General features: G+C 36.8%; 1 protein-coding gene across 1 annotated transcript; it reads left to right on the forward strand.

Annotated features, from left to right (window-relative positions):
- The first annotated feature begins 5585 nt into the window (after positions 1 to 5585).
- Positions 5586 to 7384, forward strand: LOC145057388 (eupatolide synthase-like). The gene is made up of 2 exons (XM_079005212.1): positions 5586 to 6506; positions 6641 to 7384. Exons 1-2 carry the CDS (start codon positions 5619 to 5621, stop codon positions 7247 to 7249), a joined length of 1497 nt encoding a protein of 498 aa, XP_078861338.1. The 5' UTR covers positions 5586 to 5618; the 3' UTR covers positions 7250 to 7384.
- The last annotated feature ends 19859 nt before the right edge of the window (positions 7385 to 27243 follow it).

Consider the following 27243-nt stretch of genomic DNA (forward strand, 5'->3'; position numbering starts at 1 on the left):
GCATCTCGTCACTCTCGTATGAATGATAAGTTTTTTTTTGGGAGCGGGTTTAGATTAGAGGAGTTGTGGCGTTTAGAAGTTAATCATTGTTTATAGCTCCTTGTGGTATAAGTGGAAATAGGGTCCCATGCATGCATGGCATGCATGCAATTATTTTGAAGTCTGGCTGGGTACGCCCAGCGTAAAGGGGCGAGAAGTTGCGGGTGGCCGGGTGAGTACGCCCAGCGTACCAGGGAGGTACACCCAACGTACTCTCAGAAACCCCAAACCTTATTTTAGGGTCAGCCACAATATAAGGAACATGTTGGTTCACTCCTTAGCCTCCTTATGCTTATCCTTAACCTCAGAAAACCCTAGATCTCGTGTTCTCTCCATTTTTGGGTGTGTTTGACCTTGGAAAGCTCTTTTTGGCAAAAGAAAGGCTTGAAGGAGAAAAGAGAAGTTGTCAAAGAAGAAGAAGAACATGTGGAGCTTGTAGATCTGAAGAGATACCATCCTTTGGAGCTTGTTTGAGGTATAAAGCTTCTTGTTTGACCTTCATTTTGTGTAGATCTATGTATTTTGAAGCTTTGTCACCATTGTTGTCCCAAAAGTCCTCACCTTGTTGCATGTATCGAATTGGTCAAGTTTACCTGTCCTTTCAGACCTTTGGAGAGGTCTTGAGTGAGAAAAATGAGGTCCCAAGGGCTGTAGTTGTTCCATGTGTGAGATATATAGGTCTTAATGGATTAAGACCTTGGATTAAGAGCTTATGGACGTCCCAAGTGATAAAGTATGAGACTTTATGAATTCTAATCATAATTGGCCTAGGGATCTGAAGTTTGGGCTTAAGAGCTTAAGCCATTAAGAGGTTAAAAGGACTTATTGAGCATTGCAGTACGCCCATCGTACCAAGGAGGGTACGCACAGCGTACTCCTCCTGTTGGACTTTCATTTTTAGGCTTTGAGTTTGGGCCGTTGGTGGACAGTTGGTTATTGGGCCAAGTTTGGGAATTTATGGATAGAGTATTTTGGGCCCAATTATTGTTATGGACATTGGTTCTAGGCTCATTTGGTGAAGTGGGCCCAATTTGGTAAATTGGGCCAATGTTGGACTTTGTATGAGATTTGGACTTTGGTCTTGGTCCGATATGTGGAAGTATGATTGACCTAATGTTTATTTTGTTATGATGGTTAGTTCGGGATTTGCGGTGAGTTGGTGATTCGAGAGTCTGCTTCTTCAGTTTAGAGTATCGGCATTCGCGAGGTGAGTTATCCTCACTATATCAACAGGGTCTAAGGCACCAAGGCCGGCCCTTATCGGATTGAGATCCGGGTATTGGTTGTTATGTTATTGCTTTGTTATGTTTGCATCCTGGTAGCTAGGATGGTATATGATAGAGACGTGATTGAGATCGATATCCTGAGAGGTAGGGTGATGCTATGCTAGTGACCGGTTAGGTCGGTATCCTGGTTAGGATGATGATATGTTATGTGATCTGTTTGATCGGCTTGTTGACTGTAAACTGTTATATGATTGTATGTTTATGTGCGCATGGTTGTGTGGACTAGAGATGGGTTGAGGCGGGTCCTGCTTTGTGTTGTAGGCCAAGATACCCAGGGCGGACCGGTTGTCCCGAAGGCCTAGCGAGCGGTCCGGATAGGCTGTAGGCCCCAAGAGGGCGGACCAGACGTGTCGAGGCTCGGAGAGTGGACCAAGCCGACTGAAGGCCCGGTACGGGCGGACCAGTCATACTGTAGACTCAGAGAGTGGACCAGGTGGGTTGTAGGCCCGATGCGGGCAGACCAATCACACTGTAGACTCGATGTATATGCCTAGACTCGGAGGGTGGACCAGGTGGACTGTTGGCCGGTGCGGCGGACCAGTCTCACAGTAGACCCGAAGTGCATGGCTGTTCTGTGTTCTGTTATGTTATGTATGCTATGTATGATATGGGCCGGAAGGCACTATGTTATGGGTCGGAAGGCATTATGATTTGGACTGGAAGGTCGTAGCCTGGAAGGGCGTATGTGTAGTTGGTATTTTGTGGGATATCTCACTAAGCTTTCGGGCTTACAGTTGTGGTTTAAATGTTTTTCAGGTTCTTCAGGAGACCGTGGCAAGGCGAAGGCGTGATCGTACCGCTCCTCGTGTTTATGTTTATGACATGGTTCTGGGAATACTCTGATAATAAATGTATTGAAAACCTTTTTGTAATAACATTATTAAAATGGGTTGTTTTTGAAAAGTTTAAATTGTGTTGAAATTTTTGGTCGTTCCAAGTAAAATCTCTTCGAATTCCAAAAGAGACAATTTTTACTGATTGCATGTTTTGCAATGCCTATTAATAAGAGTCAAGCACATCCATTATTCAAGGTTTGTTTGTTTATCAAATATCCTATTTTTTACACAAGATCAATTATATGTTACCTTATCTACAGAGAAATATTAAAATTGTTAATTCAGATAAGGATGATCACTACAAAAAAATTAGAGTATCACCGGCGACAGACGTCGCCGCTAAAAGGGTCCCTGTTGTTGGTTCGTTGCTAATGCTCCACTGGTCGCCGTTATTGCCTTCCGCCGCCGCTAATACTATCTGTCGCCACTAAAGGTGTCGCCTCTATTAGTATGTATTTTTATACATACATAATACACATACAAAATACACATGTACATACAAAAACACATACACATACAAAATTCACATACAAAATACATATATATACATACAAATGAGCATACAAAAATACATATACATACTTAAAATACACTCAAAATACACATATACATACAAATGCAAATACAAATACATATCCACATCCACAAAAACAAAATACACATACAAATACATATCTAAAAAATCAATATTTCGTCATGAACAGTGGTGGTGGCGGTATACTCCGACGAGAATGGTGGGGGATCTCAAAATTCCGACAACCAACACAAATTTAGTAGGAAGAAGAGAAAAGGAAAAGAAAAGGAGAAAAAATGGAGAGGGAGAGGGGTGAAATATCGAAGATTTCGGTGAAATTCTGATGAGGTCGACGGTGGTGAGCAGATAGAAGAAGGGAAGACACAAATGATTGGAAAAGAAAGTGAGGACGAAGAGGATTTTATTGTTGACGCTCTTTAGCGGCAACGGGCAACCTTTAGCGGCGACACATCGGAAAGAAAACAATCGGGGGTTTCCTATGTCGTTGGATCATCGCTTAAATCGACGGATGGGGTTGAAATGACGCGGATTGCCAGAACAGAAAATAGCGGCGACGGACAACCTTTAGCAGCGACACACCGGAGGGAAAACAACGCTGGATTTTCTACGTCCTCCTAGTCGTTGGATCATCTCTTAAATCGAAGGTTAGGGTTGAAATGACGCGAATCGCCAACATAAGCCTTTAGCGGCAACGAACACTTTTAGTGGCGACAAAAAAACTCATTTGTTTGTTGTTGCCGCGAAGTGTCCGTCACAGCCAAAGGTGTTGTCGCTATTGCCTATTATTCTTGTAGTGGTGATAGACTTACAAATCTTTAATGTTATTAATAAAGAAATTTTTTAGAAATTTATAAACAATTTGTAGATTTTATTTTTATAGCATCTTTACTTAATTATAGTAAATCGTATTTTATTCATCATTTTGATTTAGAATTTATTTTGTTGGGTTTATGTAAGTTTATTACATTACCTTTATATTTAATTTCTCATATATTAATGTCATTTCCGTGATTTATTGTACTTTTTTCAATATATTCAAATGTATATTGCATCATACAAACTCATGATTTTATCAAATAACTAAATTTACAAGACGAAAATTATATATTCATAATGGTTTATATATTTTTTTAAAACAAAATTACTAATTTACCAATAAAATTTATGTATTTGTATATTCCGTTCACATTAAAATAAAATAGAGATCTTGAGATTCAACATCAGCCATGTATTTCACATTTGCTGCTCTAACCCTCCGACGTACCGGCGTGACAGGTCTGGTATAATCATAAATGATTATACAGTGTTGCCCGTTCCTTTCTCCTCCGCCATCATCCCCACCACCATAACCGCCACTGCCACCGCCACCACCACTACCACCACCTATGACACCAACCGACCCCACCACTGTCACATCCGTTACTTATATCACCACCACCTCTGTCACCACCAACTCTTTGGCCACCAACTGTCATAATCATTTATGATTACTCAATCTGTGAACATACATATATGTATAATCATTTATGATTAGATATATACGTATAAAACATGTATAATCCTATATTATAATACCTCTCTGCCATGTAATCATTTATAATTATGCATACCCCATTTCTACCGGTACGCTTGAGTATTAGAGCGACAAATGCGAAATATATGGTTGAGGTTGAATTTCAAGATCTGTATTTTTTTTTAATTCTCAAGTGAACCGTCTCCTATATATATATATATATATATATATATATATATATATATATATATATATATATATATATATATATATATATATATGTTCAGATTCATTTGAGACCATGCTAATTTTGTTAGACCATGAGATCAAATCTAAAAATAATTTTAAAATGAAAAATAAAAGGAAAAATCTAAAAATTCTTTTTTAAATTATTATTTTCGTCACTTTAAATGCCTACAAAAATAAAAATAAAAATTACCGTTTTTTTTTAATTTGTGAAATATTCTAATAGAATATTACACTGTAAATATTCTAATATGATTTTTAGAATGTTAGAATATTCTACTAGATTTGTCTCACATGTAAAATATTCTAATACTCTACTAGAATATGTAAAAAAAGTATTTTCATTTTTTTTTTAATTTTTTTTTGGAGAATATAAATAACGAAAATAATATTTGAAAAACAAAATTTCAATTATTTTGCATATTAAAAATGTTTTTTTTTAATCTACAAAATAAGTGACTAGGATTGCGTCTTACGGTCTCACAAAATTAGACTGTCTCACATGAACGTAACTATATATATATATATATATATATATATATATATATATATATATATATATATATATATATATATATATATATATATATATATATATATATATATATATTTCAAACATTTGATTAGCCATATACAATTTAAAATTATTAATATAGTTTTTTTTGTCAACCGTGATTTCCATATTTTTAAACCTAATTAATTTTACATATTAATGTTTTTTTAGAACAAGCTAAAGTATATAACGTTGAAAGAATTCCAAAGCATCCAGATGAAAAACAAACTTAATGTTCTTCTACATATTTTACATATCATGCATTTTCAATATTTTCAAGATTGTTACGTCTAAATATAATATATCCACTAAACAATCGATTTTGTGGTGCAAGGCAATTAGTATATATTTATATCCGTTAAAAAACATAATATCAACTTTGTCGTGCTAAGCAATATAATTAATATCAATTTACAAGTATATACATAGTCAACATATACCTTTACACATTCAAGATTTATATTATACACTAGATGGAAACGGTGACCTCTGATCATTAAACTTTTTTTTATTTTAAAATTAGGTGGACTGATTTCATCTTAGGCTGCACTATAAATGGAGGCGGATACCATTGCCAGACAAACACAACAAATAAATAACACTCATCGAGATGGATATCTTCACTTTCTTCCCTTCATGGCTTTTTTCAACAGTATCAATTCTCTTATTTTCTTCAATCTTCATGTATTCTCTACGATGGAAGAAAACATCCAAGGTTGCCCCTAACCTTCCCCCCAGCCCTCCTAAGCTTCCGATAATAGGAAACTTGCATCAAGTGATTGGTAAAAACTTCCATCAAATCCTATGGAAAGTCTCCCGAAAATACGGCCCTATTATGACTGTCCATTTAGGTGCCACACCATACGTCATCATCTCCTCCAGTGAATTTGCAAACCAGGCCTTAAAAACCCACGATCAGATACTTTGTAATCGTCCACGTTCCAAGGGTTTCAAACGACTAACCTTCGACTACATGGACGTTGCTTTCTCCCCTCATGCTGAACAATGGAAGGAGATGCGAAGGGTTTTGGTAACCGAGTTCTTAGGTTCTAAGAGGAGTAGATTGTTCAAAAAAGTGGTAGACACTGAGGTCAAGGGCATGCTTGATTCTTTTTCATCACTGCCTTTGAATACTACCATTGACCTAGACGAGAGGCTCTTTCATCTTGTAACCGACATTGTTAGCAAGGTTGCAGTGGGTAAGAGCTATAGAGAAGAGACGTTTAGAGGTAAAAAATTAAAAGAGATGCTTGATGATCTGGTAATCTCTCTTTGTGGTTCTGTTTCCGATATTTATCCAGGTAGATTAGGGTTGATATTAGATGAACTACTTGGGTTTAATCGGAGGCTAGAAAAGACTTTCAGTAATTTTAATGCCTTTCTTCAAATGGTTCTTGATGAGCATATTGATCATACCGGAACAAGTGACAATGAAAAAGATATGGTTGATGCATGCAGATCTCAGTTGACTACAAACGAAATGAAAGCCCTTTTGATGGTAAAAAACTTTATTAGTTTCCGTATTTAGGGTTATATATACACTGGTTTTTCGTTTCATGCATTATTAGTATTGTTTTTCAAAAAAGTTAGCATATAAATGTAAGCTAACTCTTGTGATCTTCAACCTATCAGAATGTGCTTAATGGAGCAATTGACACAACTACCACGACAATGGTGTGGACGATGTCTGAGATTATTAAAAACCCTAGAGTGATGCAAAAGCTACAGGAAGAAATTCGAAGATGCGTTGGGAGAAAATCAAGTGTTGAGGAAGCAGATGTTGCAAATATGCCATACTTAAAACTGGTGGTGAAAGAGGCGTTAAGATTGCATTCGACTGTTCCGTTCTTGCTTACAAGAGAATGCGTAAAGCATTGTCAGATTGGTGGGTACGACATCTTCCCTGGGACAAGAGTGTTGATAAATGCATGGGGAATAGGAAGAGATCCAAAAGTGTGGACAGAGAGTGCATCCATCTTCAATCCTGAACGCTTAGAAAACCTTGAGTTGGATCGTAGTGAGATGATTCCATTTGGAGGGGGCAGAAGAGCTTGTCCAGCGGCAAGCGTTGCTACTCAGATTGTAGAATATACGATTGCAAACCTTTTTTACTCTTTTGATTGGCAACTTCCAAGTGGAATGAAGAACGAGGAACTGGATATGGAAGAGGTAGGCTCACTGATTGTTGTTAGGAAAACGCCTCTTTCCCTTGTCCCCGTAAAGCATGATTGGCAAGACTAATTAAGAATCATTCGGTTTTCCATGGGAACAAGATTTGGGGAGTAATATACTAATACATATGTATGCAATAATATGATTTGAAAGTGTCAGGGAGCCCCATTATTTTATATCTATTATTAAGATACTTTGTAAAAATTCCTTAATCTACCCTAGAGTTGATTGAATATATATATATATATATATATATATATATATATATATATATATATATATATATATATATATATATATATATATATATATATATATACTAGAAACGTTTGATGCCGTTCTAAGTACGGGCTACAGAAGGTAATTAGGGTATTTCTTTCACCATTATCTAATTTATATGATGCTAAGTGGATTTTCAATGTAAAATTCTTGAATTATAAATGAAAATGGATGTATATTTTTATAATTACAAGTACATTACTATGACTGGTAAAGGATTGTAAGTACATTGTTATTTTGGAAGAAAAAAAACTATAACTTCAACTTTATTACATGTAAAAGTTATGTACAATGATAATATTAATATAAAAATTAAAACATGTTATTCCTTGCAGTTTACTATTTTTTTGTTATATTGCTGAAAAAATCACATGATTAATTCATTTTTTTCTCTTTACGGCATTGCACATTGAAAGCTACCAGATTATAAGATTGTACTACAATGACTATGATAACACGAAAATTTGCTCATTATTAAAACTTTAGCATGAAAATGTAAGTTTTGCTTGTATTCTTTTCTATTGGTTAATTATGCTTGAACCATAAATTGTATTTCTTTTTCAACTTTTATGTCAAATGTACAGTATTTGTAAATATAGAAAAAAGTTTTAGCTAAAAACTTTGTAAGCATAAACATTTTACTATTAAGACATTGTATGTTTAAACACTTACCAATTATAACATTACCCTTTCAGTCACACGTTTTTTTAGGAAATACCAAAAGATGAACTAGTGTAATCTATTTGATAAATATAAAGATACATAGTTTTAAGTTTTAACTAAGGCATACTACAAAACTGTAACAAGTACATTCCATATTTATTTTTGATGAATGTTTCACAGGTAACTCAAACCTAGAAGAATTAGAAGCCAATATGACTTTACCATTTACAATATGACCTAACTCATTTGAAAGAATAAATTCTCAATTTTCTAAACTTCCTTTTACGAATTATAAACACTCTTTAATCGCTATTTATCAAATGTTCTTATAACAATAAATATAATAAAATAATTTTAAAAAGTTTAGAAACCAGGAACCTATAACACGTTCCAAATGGAACACCACCCCCCAAAAAAATATGGTGGAAATAAAAAGAATATTTATGCTGATGTGGCCTTTCATCAATCATATTCTTTCTTGACCCATACCTGGTACTCTAATACTTAGAATTTGAAGTTTTATCCTACTGTTCCTAATAAGGCCGACATTTATACATCATGGCCTATGAAACAACATTGTTGTTTCTTACATTTACGCATAAATTAGAACACAATATTTATGGCATTTAATTTACATAGGGCTTCAGCTCAAACAATAAGCCCTTAATTAACTGTATTGTCATATTCATGCAATAAAATAAGTAACTAACCTATGTTTGCTTAACATAGAGAAGTGGAATGAAGTACTGGGCATCTAATTCCAAGACGTACAACATCTTAAAGGACAAATCTATTATAAAAGTAAGTGCAAGGGTAACAAAATTTTCTATGAGTAATCTCCAATCTAATTCCTCGATTTGCATTGGTCATCAAAGCAGTAGATTATGCCTACCACGATCTAAAGGTTCCCATAATGAAAACTAGAAATTAGGTATTTCAATTGTGAACTAATATAATAAATACACAAATCACGAGGTTGAAAGTCACAGTTTCATTGTTCATGCCACATTAAAAACAAGAAGGATCATACATAATATAGAAATGTATCCTTTGGTTGCCAAAAAAGGAATTATATGGAGAAGAGAAGAGGTATTTGTGGAAGCCGTTAAGAATGAATGTAAAAAAAAATGTCAGTATCCTTCCATGAGTTGAAAGCATATTATCAAGCATTAACTATTAACTCTCTTCGGTTACTTATTGCCAATATATAAAAGGAATCAAGCTAATTAAATTAGATTGTGGTGGAAGGAAAAAAACCAAAACAAAAGGTGATCAGATGGAACAACAAGAAAATGGCAAACATTGTTATCCTCTTTGTATATCAACCGCCTAGTATTTTGGAGCAAATATAAGAATAAAAGCTATAATATTAGACATAAACGTTGCAAATGCATCAGTTGTTGCAATTCAAATTCCTAATCACAATATATACTTTTGAATCTTTAATGAAATGCAACAAAGCTATATAGAAAGTTAAACTTTACCTTATTCAATAAGTTCATTTGCAATTACACTAAAATACACACTCTTTTCATACATTTCACCTATTCTCTTCTTCATTTGGTGCACCAAATGTCTCATCAAGCATCTATATATGATAAATAAAAACACACCTAATTAACAAAAGCCACACAAAATTATCTCAAGAATAGTTATTTTTTATTTATAAAGTTTATAGAACAGAGAAACCCATTTGTCATTTAGGGAGTGAATCAAACCCGAGTGAAATTGAAGTTTTCAGCAATGTGAGAGACAGAAAGACAGTAAAGTCGTTACATTTCAATCCCAGATAATTTGTTGTTCTATGTACACGATGTGTAACATAATTATGCGAATAGTTCCCATTGGAAGTTTCATCTTGAATATGAAAAGTGCCCAAGTCCCTGCATATATTGAAGATTTGCATGATTAGAATCCCTTTACGCTTTAAGGTAGATTTATTGCGTTTTCTTTAGAAACAAACAATATACAACCTCTTTGTTATCCGAGGAACCAATGATTTTATCCTGTTACTCCTAAATAATCAAGTTTCACAATACAAAACCTAAAATATGATATTTTTGGCGCAAAGGGGAATCTTTTTATTGGTGATTCACAACATCTCCAAATTAAACATCATCAATTCTAATTGAAAATACATGAGAAATTGACCGAAGCCCAAAAAGCTTGTACAGAAAACGAACCAAATTATCAACGTACATCAAGACAGTGGTTCTCCCATGATCTGAAGAAGAAAGAAATACCGCCTATAACATACATGTAACGCCCGTGTTTCGGGGATATGAATTATTAAATGATGTAATAGTCTAGGTCAACTATTGTAACTCTTTTTTGAAGTAATAAAGATGAAATATTTAAGTATTATGTGAATTTATGTGTTTTATACTTAATTGTAAATGTATAATTACTAAAGAATAAAAATAAACGTCAAAATTAAAGTGAGAGATCAGCTCGATATCTTTACATAATGGTGTAGTGGTCGAAACAAGGATTCCGGGTATATAAAGAGTGTCGAAATCCGAGTTATAACGAAGAAGTTATGACCTGTCGAAGTTTTACGGCAAAACCGACACGGCACCGGGAAATGTAAATACTGAATTTACGATAAAAGACTTTTTAGCCTTAATAATCTAAACAAAAGTTGTAGTATACGTTAAACCGAGAGTGTGCATAAAAAGAACGCCCAAATCTGACTTCGTATGAGAAAGTTATGATTTTTCTAAGTTTCGGCTTAGCGGGGTATAACCCAAAGTTCAAATATTAGATCGATCGGTTTATAGCCGACACAACCTAAACAAGAATCGAAGATCTCATTAATAGTAGCGTAACAATAAAAAGACAGACGAAAACGGACGTCGGATGAAGAAGTTACGAATTTTTAACGGACCAATCCTGTACCTGCCTGTTAAAAATATAACTTTTAAAATAAAGTCAAAATTAGCCAACGAAGTCTAAACAAAAGTTGTAGAGTACGTTCCCACCTACGCGTGGATATAAATAACGTCGAAAACGGAGTTCATATGCAAGCGTTATGAATTTTAGAAGCCAAGTGTCCAAAATGCGAAGCTGGTGCAAGGACTACGCCCAACGTAATCCGAGAACGCCTCACGTAGTCCGAAGGAGGCCTTGCCATGAGAAGTACACCCCGTGTCGGAAGGAGTGACGCCCATCGTTCCGACCCTTGTGCGGTTCCGAAATTAGCCACGTTGCCCCAACAGTTTCGCAACACGTGTTGTACGATGCGAGAGTACGCTCAACGTACATCTTCGGTACGCCCAGCGTATGTCCGGGGACCAGGCTATAAAAGGGCTGCGAAGGCAGCGCGTTTTCGCCCATTCTTTCAACCTTCTTTCTTACTCTCTCTCTCTCTCTCTCTATAGACTATCCCGAAACCTAGGAAACCTTTCTAGCTCCAGAAGGAAGCCCCGGAGAGCCCGAAGGCTCCAAGAAAAAGAGTTTTTCGTTTTGAAACTCTGTCTGCGTGGAGCCCGGTTTTCAAGCAAACTTCCCGGTTTTATCAAAGAAGATTATTTTTAGCAAACTGAACTGTATATGTATTTCATATCTACAAATATGTTGGGTAAAACATGGGTAGATGAAATATTTGGTGTGTGATGAAAAATGAGTTAGAGGATGATATAAAAGGTAATATAGATTATGAGATGAGGGTGAGAGGTGAAAAATGAGAGAAATCTTTACCCAAACGATGGCCCCGTCATCTAGTAGAGTAAGGATGACAACCGTGGACTATTCTAGACAGTCTGTGGAACACTAGCAGGCTCGGTACCTATAGGTGTTGTGAATGATATGCTCACCCGGTGTTGTAACGTCCCAAAATTCAAGACTAAAAATTTCTTTTTAATAAAATATTACTTAAAGTAAAATCATCATTTCAAACATAGACAGAGTATTAGTTCTCAAAACACATGTTCATTATCAGAGTAAAACATTCCCAGGCTGACTAATCTATGGTGTGTGTCATGCAATCATCCCGAGCTCCATCATCCGCTACCGGAAACACCTAAACCAAAACTGAAAACCGTAAGCACGAAGCTTAGTGAATTCCCAAGATACCACATACCATACAAACCATTCATAGCCAAGAACCATACATAACCGACTTATCCATAATCAAGTAAGGTGCTATGTGCCAAACATAGTATTGCCATTATGCCACGGGCCGCGCGTGGTCTTCCTGGTCAGGCCTGGGCTGCTCCCTGGGTCTTACAGACAAGTGCCAAGGGCCACCCCCTGGTCTTACAGACATGTGCCATGGGCCACCCCCTGGTCTTTTATGCAAGTATCACAAAGACAACTGTACATACTACTCTACTTAGCTAAACAGCATATAGTGTGCCAGAAGCCACCTCCTGGTCTTTCATATATAATAGCATACAATGCGCCAGGAGCCACCTCCTGGTCTTTCATACATAATAGCATACAATGCGCCAGGAGCCACCTCCCGGTCTTTCATACATATTGCCTAGGGCTAACCCCCGGGTCTTCCTATCACCCATAATAACATACTGTGTGCCAGGAGCCGCCCCCTGGTCTTTCATGCATATTGCCTAGGGCTAACCCCCCGAGTCTTCCTGTCACCCATAATAACATACTGTGTGCCAGGAGCCGCCCCCTGGTCTTTCATGCATATTGCCTAGGGCTAACCCCCGGGTCTTCCTACCATACATAATAACATACCGTGTGCCAGGAGCCGCCCCTTGGTCTTTCATGCATATTCTAAATGGGCCGGCATTGGTGCCTTAGACCCATACAAACAGTGAGGAGACTCACCTCGCACTGCTGCACTCTGCTGATAACCTCTGGCTGCTGACCGATAACTCTCTGAACTCCTGCTCCACTCGCTCCCCGAGCTACCAATGTCAAAGCAATACTGAGTCTAACTGACCCCCGAAAGACAACCAAGTCAACTCTGGTCAAAGTCAAAGTCCTGGTCAAAGTCAACCTTCCAGGTCAACCCTACTCGCCGAGTCCACTTACTGACTCGCCGAGTTCTTATGCTCAAAGTCCTTCCAATCGCGACTTGACTCGCCGAGTCTTCTGATTCGCGAATCCTATCCTGTCCAACTCACTGAGTCCTTACTCGACTTGCTGACTCGAGTCTTAACTCGAAGGGTTTGGGGTTCCGCGACCTGACTCGCCGAGTACAAGGCGATCTTCATCTAACTCGCCGAGTTCATGCCCAACTTCATCCGACTCGACGAGCTGTTCATCCCACTTGTCGAGTTCCTCCTCATCTTCAAGCTACTCGCCGAGTCCACTCAAAGGACTCGCCGAGTCTATCCGGTCCTTCATACATGCAGAGGACTTTTGAGTCATGCAGGGACTCAAATCTGTAGATCTACCCTTCCCAAGCCTATTCCTCACGTAAAGTTGCAAACTTTACGTGTAGAGAAGGAGATCTAAGCCAAATACACCATCAACTAGGGTTTAAGGCAAGAAGGCTCCATAATCAGCTCAAGGGCAGATACTTCATGGGAAACTAGACCAAAACAAGCATGGATCTGAGGTAGCAACCTCAGATCTGGACTTCTAGCTCGGAATGGTTACTATCATGCCAAGAATGCCTAACACACACATATATCTAGGTGCAAGGGAGTCCAAGGACTAGCTTATTACCTCCAAAAGCTCAGAAATGTCTTCCCAATCCCGAATCTACATCCCCCTTTTTATACTCTCAAGATTCTTCTTCTTTCTCCAAGCTTAATGCACTCTTTAAGGCAATAAATGGCTCAATCAAAGGATATGACGGCTAGGGTTTGGTATCCAGGGCTAAAGAGGCAGTAAGGAACCCTAGGAAGAAGATTAAGACGTTTATATAGGCTCCAAGTCCCAAATTTAGGGTTTTCCACGCACAGACCAGACTCGCCGAGTCCACTTGGCCGACTCGCCGAGTTGGTCACTTACGCCTCGACCCGGATCCCGCTCGGACTCGCCGAGTTCCTCCTTGGACTCGCCGAGTCGCCCCTAAAAATTAGGGTTCTCTTTCCCTTCTTGGCCTTCAAAACTTTGGGTGTTACAGGTGTACTCTAAAAACCCTTTGACATGTATTGCATGTGTATTCCCGCAAATAATACTGTCGATAAATGAGAGCTATAGACTTAGCACCCGTTGGATGAACCCTGGAAGCTATGGATGTAGTGCCTGTTGTATAACCTTGGCGACGATAGACTTCATGCCTATTCCTTAGGAAAACCCTTAGGAATGAGTGATAGATGATTCTTAGGGTAGATCCCTAAGAATTAAAGAAGATAATGGGGATGGGTAATTGGGTTAATTGATTGATGATAAAACATACAAACTTTATTATTATGGGTTGAAAACCCTATGTACTCACCAGGTTTCCCAACCCGACCCGCTCAATTTATTTGCATCACAAGTGTCGATATAAAGCTACACTTCACTGAGGGATTAAAGATATGTTGATCACTAGTGTAAATGAATCTAAGTTCTGTTTATGCTTATGTTTCAATATTGACGTTGACATCCCAAGGTTTAAAAGGAATAAAATAAATTTCTTCGGAAATGCTTTGGTAACATATTTATCATGTTTTGCTGGGAACAAAATTCCACAACACTTTTCTTAAGAAGTTACTATGATTTTATTAAAAAGCATAAACTAAATTGGTCTTTTCTGGCCGTAAAAATGGGGATGTCACAGTTGGTATCAAAGCATTAGTTTAAGCAAACTAGGAATTTGTAGGATTTCTAGACTAAAACTTAGAATGCTAAGCGATGATTGTGAGATGAGTGTCTACCATACTTTATACACGAGCACTAGTTTATTTTAGGAAATTAAAGATGCCTAAATTGCTTTATGTGCTAAATGAATTATGATGCTTTATGATGCTACCGGATCTATGGTCAGTTGTCGATCGGATCTGGAAATTTTATGTGTACAAGTTTTTAAACGTTTGATTATGGAATTAGAACTGGCATGTAACTTTTCGGAGTGATAAGGAGATTTATACGTCTATCATAAATAAATATTTTCTATCGGAATTCTTGTCACTACACACCGAACATCTGATTTTGGTGTATAGATCAATATGGTGAGCACTCGAAGCGGACTTAGAAACGGTAACCCGCAACTTGAGCCAAAAGTGACTGAGAAAACACTAGAAGTAGCAGTTGCACCTGAACCAATCACGATGGCAGGAGTACAGGCAATGGTGCGGATGATGTTGGATCAACAGATGGAAGAAACAAGGCGTTTACTTCAACAAAGTAAGGACGAACTTACTGTATCGGTACGCCAGGCACCAACTCTTGAGGCAACCATCTGGGTTGCTAAGTCGGTCGAAGAAATGATCAACGATAGGACCGCCAACAAGGTTGAAGCTGGAAAGAAGAGGAAATTTGAGGGGTCTTCAAGGCCCAACAAGAGCAACATGTTCTCAAAGTCTAGAAAAGGAAGAGGTAAAGAAAAATGGTGCGGGAAGTGAAAAAATAAACACTCTGGAAGGGAGATGACTTGCTTCAAATGTGGAAGGATTGGGCATTACGCCAATGAGTGTACATTTAGTAAGAGGGTGTGCTACGGTTGTAGGGAATGACATATTTCTAAGGACTGCCCGAGGAAAAATGAAGCCGCAAGAGCAAATGCACCTCCAAAGTCGAAGGAAAGAGCATCTCAAACAATCCTCGATGAAGAAGGTGACAACGCAAGGAATCACGAGTGAGGATTTTCTATTCGAAGATCAAGATATGTAGTAGCCATGCGGGTAGTATCATATGATGTAGCCTATTAGAGGCATAGTCTAGGGTGAACTTTAACACCTATGTAATCGTTTATAGGAATAATATAAAACCTTCGTTTTGCTATCTCATGTGTTAAGCTGTTGTGTGAATCTTTTTGTATGGTGACTTGGAAAACTGCAAGACAATACTTGGGACGAGTATGAGTAGGTGTGAATGGCGGTAGAGGCCTATGCTACCAGAAGCATAGGACTGGCACTTGGATCAGGGAAGGTCACAAGGTTACCAAGAAGCTAGTAGTTGATTCCGTTTTGTTCATATCTTTCGTTACCATCGTTCCAGTAATGACTAAGAAGATGATTTTTATTCCGACCCTAGTGGCCATATCAAATCGAGTCTGAATAAGAAGAGTATGTTACGTGGTTCAAAGAAACAAGAACGATGTAGAATCTGACTTAATCTAGAAGATTGAAGTATTGCAATCATTGTTAAAGTAAGAAGCTTGTAGCTAGAAGTACTACATGCTGGAATGTGATATGATCACACGGGAACACGAAGGAAGATATATTAATATAACAATGTAAATTCGCAAAACAATTTTTCATTTCCAGCCATAATAAATTTCGTAAAATAATTTCAAAACTCATTGTATCAAATATTATCTCAGAAAAACATATCCCAGAATCTCAAACACATAAATCTTTATCAGTGTGTACAGATCATGTCGGCGCCTTCCCACGATCCTCGCTGGTACCTGAAACACATATCACGCAACACGGTACGCATAGATGCTTAGTGAGTTCCCCAAAATACTACATACGCACATACACCACTCAAGGCTATAACTCTACAAGACCTTCCAGTCAATGTGTCTCAGGGGACTTCCGTCCCATAATCCTGGTAGACCTTCCGGTCCATATCATCTTGACCTTCCGGACCATACACTGTTGACCTTCCGATCCATATCATACTACTCATAACATAGCACATACATATCATATAACAACATACATCACATACTCATCATAGCACATAAGACCTTCCGGTCACACATAATTACCACTGTAGGTAAGGTATAGTGAGAAGACTCACCTCGTATGATGTCGGATAACCTCTCGTGCTCGATAACCCGACCTACCCTCCTCGTATCAAAATGATAACATCTCTAATCAATACTTTCTCTTGTCCTCATCTCTAAAGAATGGGTAGAAGACCTTTCTACCCTTCCCTGACCTCTCTTGAATCAGCTTGACCAAAACCTTATGGTCAACTGAAGTCAACTCTAGTCAACGGTCAAACTTTGACCATACTCGTCGAGTGCATTCGGGTGACTCAGCGAGTCTATGCATGTTCTCCTCAATCGACTCGTCGAGTTAGCCTTTCACTTGACGGGTTACCACTGGTCACGAATCGCGGGGCAACCCGACTCGACTCGTCGAGTCCTCTTATGGACTCAACGAGTTTCCTCCATGGCAACACTCAAACGATCTTCTGAGGTCATATCTACTTCTCTAACTTATAGATCTGGCCTCCTAACTGTTGGATTAGTGTCTAAGTCCATAACTATTTTGGTATGTACTTGACCCGATGGTGCATGGTCCTTTTGGGTTGCCTTCACCAAAGCAACTTGATAGGATGAATTATGGAGAGAGAGGATTAATTATGATTTATTAATATATTATGAGAATAATATATTAAAGGAGAAATCATATTGTTTAATTAATATTAGTCAATAATTAATTAAGAATTAATTTTGTGGCTAAAAGACATTAATTAAACTTAAGGGACTAGAACTGTCAATTGTATGATAGTTGAATATTGAGCTAATGGACTCCATATTAAAGGGGTGGACGAATTCTATGAGGAAACCCATTAGAAATCGTCCTAGGCCTTTAAGGAAGGAGTCCATGGGTTGCTTAGGGCCTAAGCATCCAAATTAGGGTTTCCTTGTTTGATAACCCTAATAGCTTCACTATTTAAAGGACCTTATGGCTCAAAAAACGTGGGGAACTAGTTGATTAGGGTTTCTACACGTTTTGGGCAGCCTTCTTCTCTTCTCTTCTTCATCCTCTTGCTCTTGGTGTTTGTGAACCATTAGAGGAGTGACATTTGTGACTCTAAGCATTCTAAAGTCATTACAAGGAGGATTTAAGATTGTTATTGCTACATAAAAATCAAGGTATGATCTAAACCCTAATGTATATGTTATATTGATTATCATATACTAGATCTAGGGTTTATAGTCTTGGATAACTTGCATGTACAATAGAGAAACCTAGATCCAAGCATTAGGGTTTGTATGAGCACATAGGATGTTCTTTTAGCTAAATCCCATCAGTGGTATCAGAGCCAGGTTGGTTTCTATTGTATTGATGCCTTGTGTGTTTATTCAAGTTACAAAATCGATTTTTAGCCAACCTGCCTGATGAACTCGGCGAGTACCACAGTGTAATCGGCGAGTAGGCCTCAACTCGGCGAGTCCAGTGTGGTACTCGGTGAGTTCGAGCGTCAGAAAGAGGGGATTTCGGGATTTCTTCACTACTCGAAAAACAGCCTTTTACGATGCTCATTGCGCGTCGTAAAAGGCTCAGACGACGCGCAAATGCGCGTCAAGGAAGGCCCTGTCATAAAGAGAGACGACGCGCTTTTGCGCGTTGCCTATAGACGACGCGCATTTACGACGCTCATTTACGACGCGCAATTACGACGCGCATTTACGACACACAATGCGTATCAAGGAAGGCCCTGTCATAAAGGAAGACGACACGCATTCGCGTGTCGTAACCTTACGACGCGCGTGTTAATGACACGCAATGCGTATCAAGAAAGCCCCTGTCAAGAAAGGCCATGTCATAAATGAAGATGACACACATTTTTGCGTATCGTAAATTTAAATATTTAAAATATATATATTTATATATTTATTAATTTTTAAATTAAATTTGCATTTAATGTGTCATAATAGAAATAAAATACCATATACAAAAAAATACAATCCATTGCATAAACTTTAATGTCATACAATTCTATTTCTTATAATATATAAATTTGCATTCATCTAATCTACTCTATGTTTCATACTAACAATTGAAATGAAGAATACAACACTTGCATTTTCAGCATCTTATCTCTTTCGGCTTGAGCTTTATTTTCCACTTCTAACTCTATTCGCTTTCATCAACCCTGTAAACACAACACAAAATCACTTGTCATTTTCATTATACTTTTATGTTTACTAGTCAATCCTTCAACTTTCTTTACTAATTAGATTCACCCGGCACCAATATTTCTGATGTTTACTAGTCAATCCTTCAATCTATCATATGAAGTATGAAAAATATGAACAATAGGAAATGGAAGTTCAAAATCCTAACCAAAAATCCCAGATATATAAGATTATTCCCTCCTGGTGCTTGTCCTCCTGACAACACAACTCCTATCTTCAAGGCAGATCATGATTCATTAGATTCACCTGACACCAATATTGCTGATGGTTGCCCAAACAGGGATGGGAAAAGTTTTGCAATTTCATCTGAAAGCATTTGAACAAGCACAACTAAAGTCATAATCCTTCATCTTTACACTCAATCTGTGCAGGTGATCAGATGTGTTTTGCAATTCTTTTATGTGATTTTGGATTATAAAAAACAAATCTCCAATTTGTTTAGTACTGGTTCGTTTTTACAGCAGTTTCACAAGGTATTTATCGTAAGCAGTTAACTTTAAAATTCAAAATGCAAAATTCGATCATAAAACCTAATTAACATCTACACACAACGTAATCAGTTACATAGCTAGAAAAACACTTAAATTCTTGTTTATCCAATGTAGCAGTGACTGAATTTGAAAGATTATTATCAATCCATCATTAAAAAGACTCCGATCAATTGTGATCATAGCATAAATAGTTTTGCTTTTACAGGGGTTGTAAATTCACTTCAGTATCAATATGAAGTGAGAAATACCTGGATTTCCGACAACGGAGCTAGCGGGACCATCGACGATTTTGAAGGGGCTTCTAGAGCAAGCGACAAGTCCACAGGAGTGTCTTCCACGGGTGGGTACAGAGGATAAAAGCTGTTGTCACAAACGTAAAAATATTAAATTAAGGAAAAAGAAAAAAGAAAAATATTATTCGAATTTTGAAAACATGCCTGTGTCGACTCAGCAGATGGTTTGTTAGTTTATTCATGTGATTCTTGATCCCAAGTGACACTACATCCATACTAAGTTGTTTCAGGACATCCACACTACAGCGTCCTACTTTCACCAATATTTTTTTCACTCGGTTATTAAAATTTCTCAACTTACATTTTTAAATATCATCCAAATAACAACACTTACCTTATTTGCTGAAATGATTCCTGGATTTGTAATGCAGGTTATCTGTCAATCTTGATCAGCTATATTCATATCAAAAGCAGGCTGCACAATCAAAAGATACAGTTCTAAAACTTCTTAGTCATCCAATACTTAGAGTAATTTACACTTTTGGTCCCTTTGTATAGATGATGTAAGGGCCTGAAGCAATAATCTGCTCAAAGATGACATAGAGAAACCAGATAGTAAACTTAAAGGGGTACTTTAGTAAATTGAAGAACAAGCTTTACACACCAATGATAGATCTGATGTTATATCAGATAAATCAGCAGGCTTGTTATTTTCATCCATAGCTTGTCTCTTCTTTTGAGGAATATTTTCATCATCGGGGACTGATAACGGTACATAATCAACAATTTTTGTTGCAATTAAATAGTGCCCACTTGGATTATGTCCTTCAATGCCTGCCACCTATCGAATTATGTTTATGTTAAATGTTCTTTTTTGATCAGTTTCCATTTTTTAACTATCTACCTGGCCTGGGAAAAAGGAAAACTGGTCCAGTTTCTGTAAGTCAAGGCACACACGTTGACCTCCAGAATGCTCAAATCTGTTCAAACAAGTAACAAAGGACAACAGTAAGGGCAAATATGTCTGAAAAGAGCATAAAGATTCAACAAATATTACCTGCTTTGAAGAATGATTGGTTTTTCCTTTAAACGCCCTTCTTCTTCACAACAAATCATGCCAACAGCAAATATACTTTTCTGATAGGGAATCAAGAGATGTAATTTGTGTTGTTGAATCTCTTCAAAGATGATAAAAAAGAAAAGAATAATTCTAATAAAATAGAGATAGGAATTACTTGGGAAGCAACCGATGGATCAACAGGTTCCTCATAAAGCTGAGATGCAACCATGGCTTTTGAATACTTCATGATCTTATCTTCAAGATAATTAAACTAAACTTCCAAAAACTTTAAAGTTAATGATGTAAAGCATAATCATGAGACAAAAAGCAATCAAAATTAAGAGAATGCTATGATACCTTGTCTTCTATTTGATTAATCAAAGATAATAACATTTACAGTTGTAGAAAGCCTAATAGCTAGATCAAGCAGAACATCTGTGCCACTTTTTTTAGCCTGGTTTGCATTTGTAACTGAATTTGAAACAAACAAAAGTAAAAATTCCATATGTTACTTATGAAATATATATACACACACACAAGAATACGATTTCAATTTTCAACAAGAGAAACAAACTGATATGATTTGAATCTAAAGCTAACCTAGTTGTGATGAAGATGGGGACATTCCAACGTCAAGAAGATCTTGAAGAAAGTTGTCACCTGTCATCATGCTATTTGTATTTGGTGGAGGAGGTTCTTCTCCTCCTCCTAAATCAAGCAAGTCTACTAAAGGAGCAGCAGTTGTTTTATTAACTCCATTAGGAACACTACTTCCCATTGAAGTTGAAGGAATAGAAGTAGAACCATTCCTCCTTCTACTGAAATTTGCTTCATCAAGAACTGGCATCCTTTCAACCAGTGCAAACCTTCACATACCATTACTAATTACTTCACTTCAGTCTTTTGTATTAAAAATTATCAAAATTACTATCCACAATTCCATACCTTATATTCTGATGCTTTTCAATTATAGAATCAAATTTTGTGGTTCTTTGTTGCAGTTCAAGCAGAAGGCTTCTTTTAGATTGAACAGAGCCCTACAAAAAAAAAGTACAGTGAAACAGATCCCACATAGAATTTAGTTCCCTTGAGACGTCCGCCTTCGCTGTCTACATAATTCAGACCAGAGCCCTACAAAAAAAGTAACGCAAACGTAAAATGACTGTTTTGCCCTTCATTTTTAATATTTTCGTGATATACATATAAAGGGTATTGTATTATATAGACCTTTTCATCTCATCCTGCAATCATTGTCCCAACAGACAAACCCATCCCACGGTAAGAATATAGAATGTTGGCAAGCATCTTTGAAGCGCCAGTCACTGAAATCCTACTCTTGTTTGCCAATTCATGCAAACGACATTAAAATTAAAAAAAATACAAATATTGCGTAGAATATTTCAAAGTAGAAGGCTGTGATACGTAAAAAGATGATTTTAATACCTTAATGCCTAAATTTCTGTGCCAAAACTGACAATCTGCAGCTCCTCTAGCCATTGTCCCCACCTGAGTTTATAATGTTGCATCTATGAATTGAGATAACTATTAATTACAAGTTTTATGGAATTTATTAAGGCAAAGATCAACTATTTCAATAATAGCATAATTTATGTCCTAAACTGACCTTATAAACACTATCAAAGGGAAAATAATAGCAGAATTTATGTCCTAAACTGACCTTGTGTAGAAGGCCAATGAAATCATAAGGAGCACATCTTCTATTAAGAACATCCCATATGAGATTTTCTAAAGGAAGTTTAGAATGTGAAATTCAATTTTGAACAAAGATATAACACATTTGCAACATGGAACGCCAGATGCAACAACAAGTTCAAGTGATAGAAGGGTAGTGAATGGCGAGACCAATTTCAAGAAGCTTTATGAAATTTTCAGATTTGCCACATCAGGAGCTTTATGAAATTTTCAGATTTGTAAATTCTAATTTCTAATTCTAATATTCCAATTTCAAGAAGAGCTGAATCCAAGAGATTGAGAGAACGGGAGAACAGGAGAAGAACATACCTGATTTCCGGTGACAGCTGCTGTGGTGGTGAATGGCGAGACCAACGAGCAGCGACTGAGCAAGGTAAGGAGGTAGCGACTAGCGACTAAGGGGGAGGAACTGGGTAACAACGTAAGATACAAATCGATTTTGACTTCTTGTCGCTAGGTTTGGAAATCAGACTGAAATCGGGAGGGGCACATCCCAGTTTCTACACTAACAGGCCTATAATTAAAAATTTTGAAGATATATTTGCTATTTCTAACCCAAATATCAGGGGGCCAAAGCCCCTCCTGGCCCTATACATAATCCACCCATGCTATGTCCATTAGCAATCATATGGATCGGATCTGATTAGTAACTAGCGAATAATATCTTTAACTGAAGCTTTATTTGATTATAGAGGCAAATTGGAAGTTTCACGTGATAGGAAACCAGATTAAAAAAGCAATCGAGAATTCAACACATACAGGACCAAGAACAGTACCTATTGAATTTATGAGGTGACCTACTCCTTGCTGAAGCACAACCGATCCATTCTCTTCAGAAAAAAGGATATACATAGCAAGGCCAAGTACACCTTAATGAACGATTTGATTTTTAAGAGACAAACCGATTAGAGTGGAATCAGAGATTGGGGAGTGGATAATGTTCTAAGGTCTTTATTTTAGGAACGAATAAGGAGGTGATGGTGCAAATTGATGACCACCAATCAAAGCCTTCGTAGAGCTCGACTGGAGTGGAATAAGAGATTAGGGAGTGGAAGAAGAGAGGATCAGAGAAGTTTGAAGTGTGAATTGAGTTTTTAGGGTTCAATTTCAAGTCAATTCGTAAAGAGTCCAAAACGATTACACCTCCCTGTACCTCACCCAATAATCGAAACCATACAAATTGTTGAATTTTGTATGAATAAGTGACGAAGATGCAAACTTGTGGAAAGTGAAGCGGTGGAGGTTTGAGAATCGAGAGAGAAGAAAGAAAGAAAGGGGGTTTTCAGCGGGAATGAGTTAGGGTTTTCAGCCGGTGGAAACAAAGCGGGCTTTTTAAATTTTGGATTTCATTTCCCCGTTGGATGAAACGTGTGTTTCATTAATATTTATAAAGCGACATAGCTAGACGACGCACGTTTTATTTAAGGTGCCCTCCGTGTTTTTTTTATTAGACACTAATTTTTGGCACACAAAAATGCGTGTCCACTATGCTTCATATTTTGGAAATCTGACATCAATTTTTAGGGCACTCACAAATGCATGTCCTCTATTAGCGCGTGTCATTGATTACGCGTCGTAAAAGGCTGTTTTTCTAGTAGTGCTGTTTTTCTCATGGATACTTGCCTTATGTGTTTTAGATCATTAAAATCCGATTTTATACATATTTATGAGTATATCCTTGATTAAACAAAAGATAATTACCAATTGATTAGATAATAACTTCCTTATATGATTAAAGTTGGATTATTTGTATTAATTGGGTAACTAATTTTGCAAGAAATTGAAATTAGGTCAAATATAGATAATGATGAAATTAATTGTTTAATTTATATTATTTGTTATTTGATCCTTGTGTTATGAAAAGTTTCAATTTTCCCCCTTTAGGTTTTATAGTTTAAATTTGAACTCAAAAGTTTTGTTTTGAAATATTTAAATAGTTGAAACCCTAATGTTTTGAAATGTTTCAAAACTTGCCCTCAAGTTTTGGAATTTAAAAGTTGATTAAAAGTTTAAATTAGGAATGTTAAATTCTAAAACCCTAATATTGTTTTGAAAAGTTCAAATCACACCCTTATGGTTTTATTAATTAATTAAGGTGTATAATTAAAAGAGGTTTAATAAATCCATAAAAGTTTTGGTTTACAATTTTATTGAATTAAAATTATAATTGTTAAATTTGACCACCTGGTATTTTAAAAGTGTAAAACACACCAATACTATATATAACATTAAAAGTCTAACATTATATATATGTATGAGTAAAAGTCAGTCTTACCATTAGTAGGCGTCATTCACGAAGCTAGTCTATAAGGGGTGTTTAAGGAAATTGCCTATAAAATGACGATTGAATGGGTATCCACTCTTACCCACCACACTTTGACTAGTGGAGGGTCATTAGACGAACGGGTAGGATAGGACAAAACTTTCCAGTATAAGTATAATGAAGTACAAAAGTAACTAAATATTTTACAAATTCCCAATCTTAGTTACCTTAGGCAAAAGTGAATTGATGCAATTCCATGAAATTACACTTTGTGCCCTTGCGAAGACGTTAGTGGAGCGTGTGTGGTTTACCGGCACACTAAATGGTTCTGAGCAAAGGTAGCAAAGGGTGACTCAATGTTTGTCATAGTTCGGTGGAGCGTGTGTGGTTTACCGGCACATCGAATAGGTCACCGTAACATGTGGGGGCACCATGTAAGTTTGCATGGTTATTCACACCCGCTCTGTGATCCTCGGCATCCCAGTCACAAACTAGAGGGGCATATCGAGATTTAAGCATCCCATTGAAATGTTCAATGAATCTCAAAGGATCTAGGAGTTTTCATAGATTTAAAACTTAAATTTCTTTTTCATTTTTCATGGTGGAAATTAGTGAATCGTCATTCACTTACCTTCAAATATTCTGCAACTAGATTACGGCATCCCTTTTCTAGGTTGTAGCGTATTGTGTTGGGTCCTAGCCTTAATATCTCATTTGGGTGATTTATTAAGGACTCAATCAATCAACTAACTTGAATTTAATTTTCTCCCGTTTTGTAGATGTCAATGTATGACAACTATGGTCTTCCTAAATCCCGTGGAACAAGCATTCCACATGAAGATGATATTCAACGATTCGATCGAGGAACAAGAAATCATGCTTCACTTCCTCCACCTCCTCCAATTATTCTCCCTAACCCACAAGATCGAAGAATTGAAAGGTTCAATGTCACTAAAGCCCTATTGGAAATGAAACATGAAGATGGTAAACATGAAGTTGGCTGTGAACTGGGTTCTGCAGTCACTCCCTGAATCATATAATGAGTTCAAAAGAAAGTATTATATGATGGATCATGACGAAAACCTCATTGACCTAACTTACATGCTCATTGCTGCTGAATCAGAAATGATTTGGCAAAGCAATGGAGCATATTTGTTGGGAAAGTCAACCAACCATGCTTCCGAGGACGTTCTAGGAGAACCGACCTGCATTTGTTGCCAAGAGAAAGGGCGTTGGATACAAGTCTGCCCTAAGAGCCTGAAGAGCCCAAAAGATGGGAGAGTCAAACAGTATGGCTGTGCTTTAGGTAAAATCCACTATCTAACTCGATTAAGTTCCTATTCGTTGATTCTTAATACATGATGTGATAAGATTGCATTTGAATGTTTTGCAGGATCAGTGAAAAGAGAGGAAGCTTGATGGAAAAACAAGATAAATCTAATCACGAAGAAATGGATCTCGATCTCATGGATTTGAAGATTAGATTTTGATCTTAGAAAGTTATGATAGAGTTGTTAGAAATTTTTTCTTTTGACTACATAGTTTTCAGTTGATTTTACATTGTAAGCACAAATGTTTTCCGCTGCTTTTATGAATAAAATAAATTTTAGTTTGACTCATTTATTTATTTATTTATTTCCTTGCAATGAAATCGTTGTGAAAAATTGATGTTCATATATTTCTACAACGAGTGGATGTGATTCTTAATTATGTTAATAGTGGAAATGTCAAAAATTTACCAAATAGGGAGAGTTTCTCATCACCCAAGTTTCAATTGGACAGAAACTTGGAATCATGCAACTTGGTTGCACGATGAATGAGAAATTTCATATTTGGAAATTAGACTAATTCGTTGACAAAGTGTCAAGTGAAGGACTAGGAGATAGAGTACACAACGTTGTGTGTTGATCAAGTCCACCACAAGGGTAACAAAGATATTCGTCATGATTTACTAAAGGATTAGTAAATATGATTATACTTATAAGATTAAGTGTAATTCTGAATTGATTGAAAAAGGTTTAAATCAATAGCAGAACGAATAAAAGAATCAAGTAGGCAGAAAGATAAAAGTTTCTCTATTCTAAGAAGAAGGGAGAGTACCTTTTATACTTTATGATATGACTTAATGATTAAGAACCATATTTCAATTGATCCTCTAAATAATTCTTAGTACAAGTGTATGTATAAGAAGAGGAATCAAGAATTGAAGAAATGGTTAAAATCAAGAAGTCAATCATACTTCATTCCAAAACAAGTCTTAAAGTTAAGATTGTAATATTGAGTGACAAGTATTAACAAGGTTTATAACATTCATCAAATGTAGAATTTGGAAAAAGGTTTTCTTATTCTTGCACATTTGAAATTGGTGAGTTGTGATGTCTTGGATTAGACAAAGACCAACAAGGACCAATTTTGTGAA

Source organism: Lactuca serriola, chromosome 6 (genome assembly GCF_051521515.1).
Source record: "Lactuca serriola cultivar US96UC23 chromosome 6, Lser_US96UC23_V15, whole genome shotgun sequence".
NCBI classification, from domain to species: domain Eukaryota; kingdom Viridiplantae; phylum Streptophyta; class Magnoliopsida; order Asterales; family Asteraceae; genus Lactuca; species Lactuca serriola.

Excerpts from the sequence above, each read along its gene's own strand:
- LOC145057388 (XM_079005212.1), top strand. The coding sequence starts at position 5,619 with ATGGATATCTTCACTTTCTTCCCTTCATGGCTTTTTTCAACAGTATCA. Across the intron at positions 6,507-6,640 it reads AAATGAAAGCCCTTTTGATG|AATGTGCTTAATGGAGCAAT; the intron begins GTAAAAAACTTT and ends TCAACCTATCAG.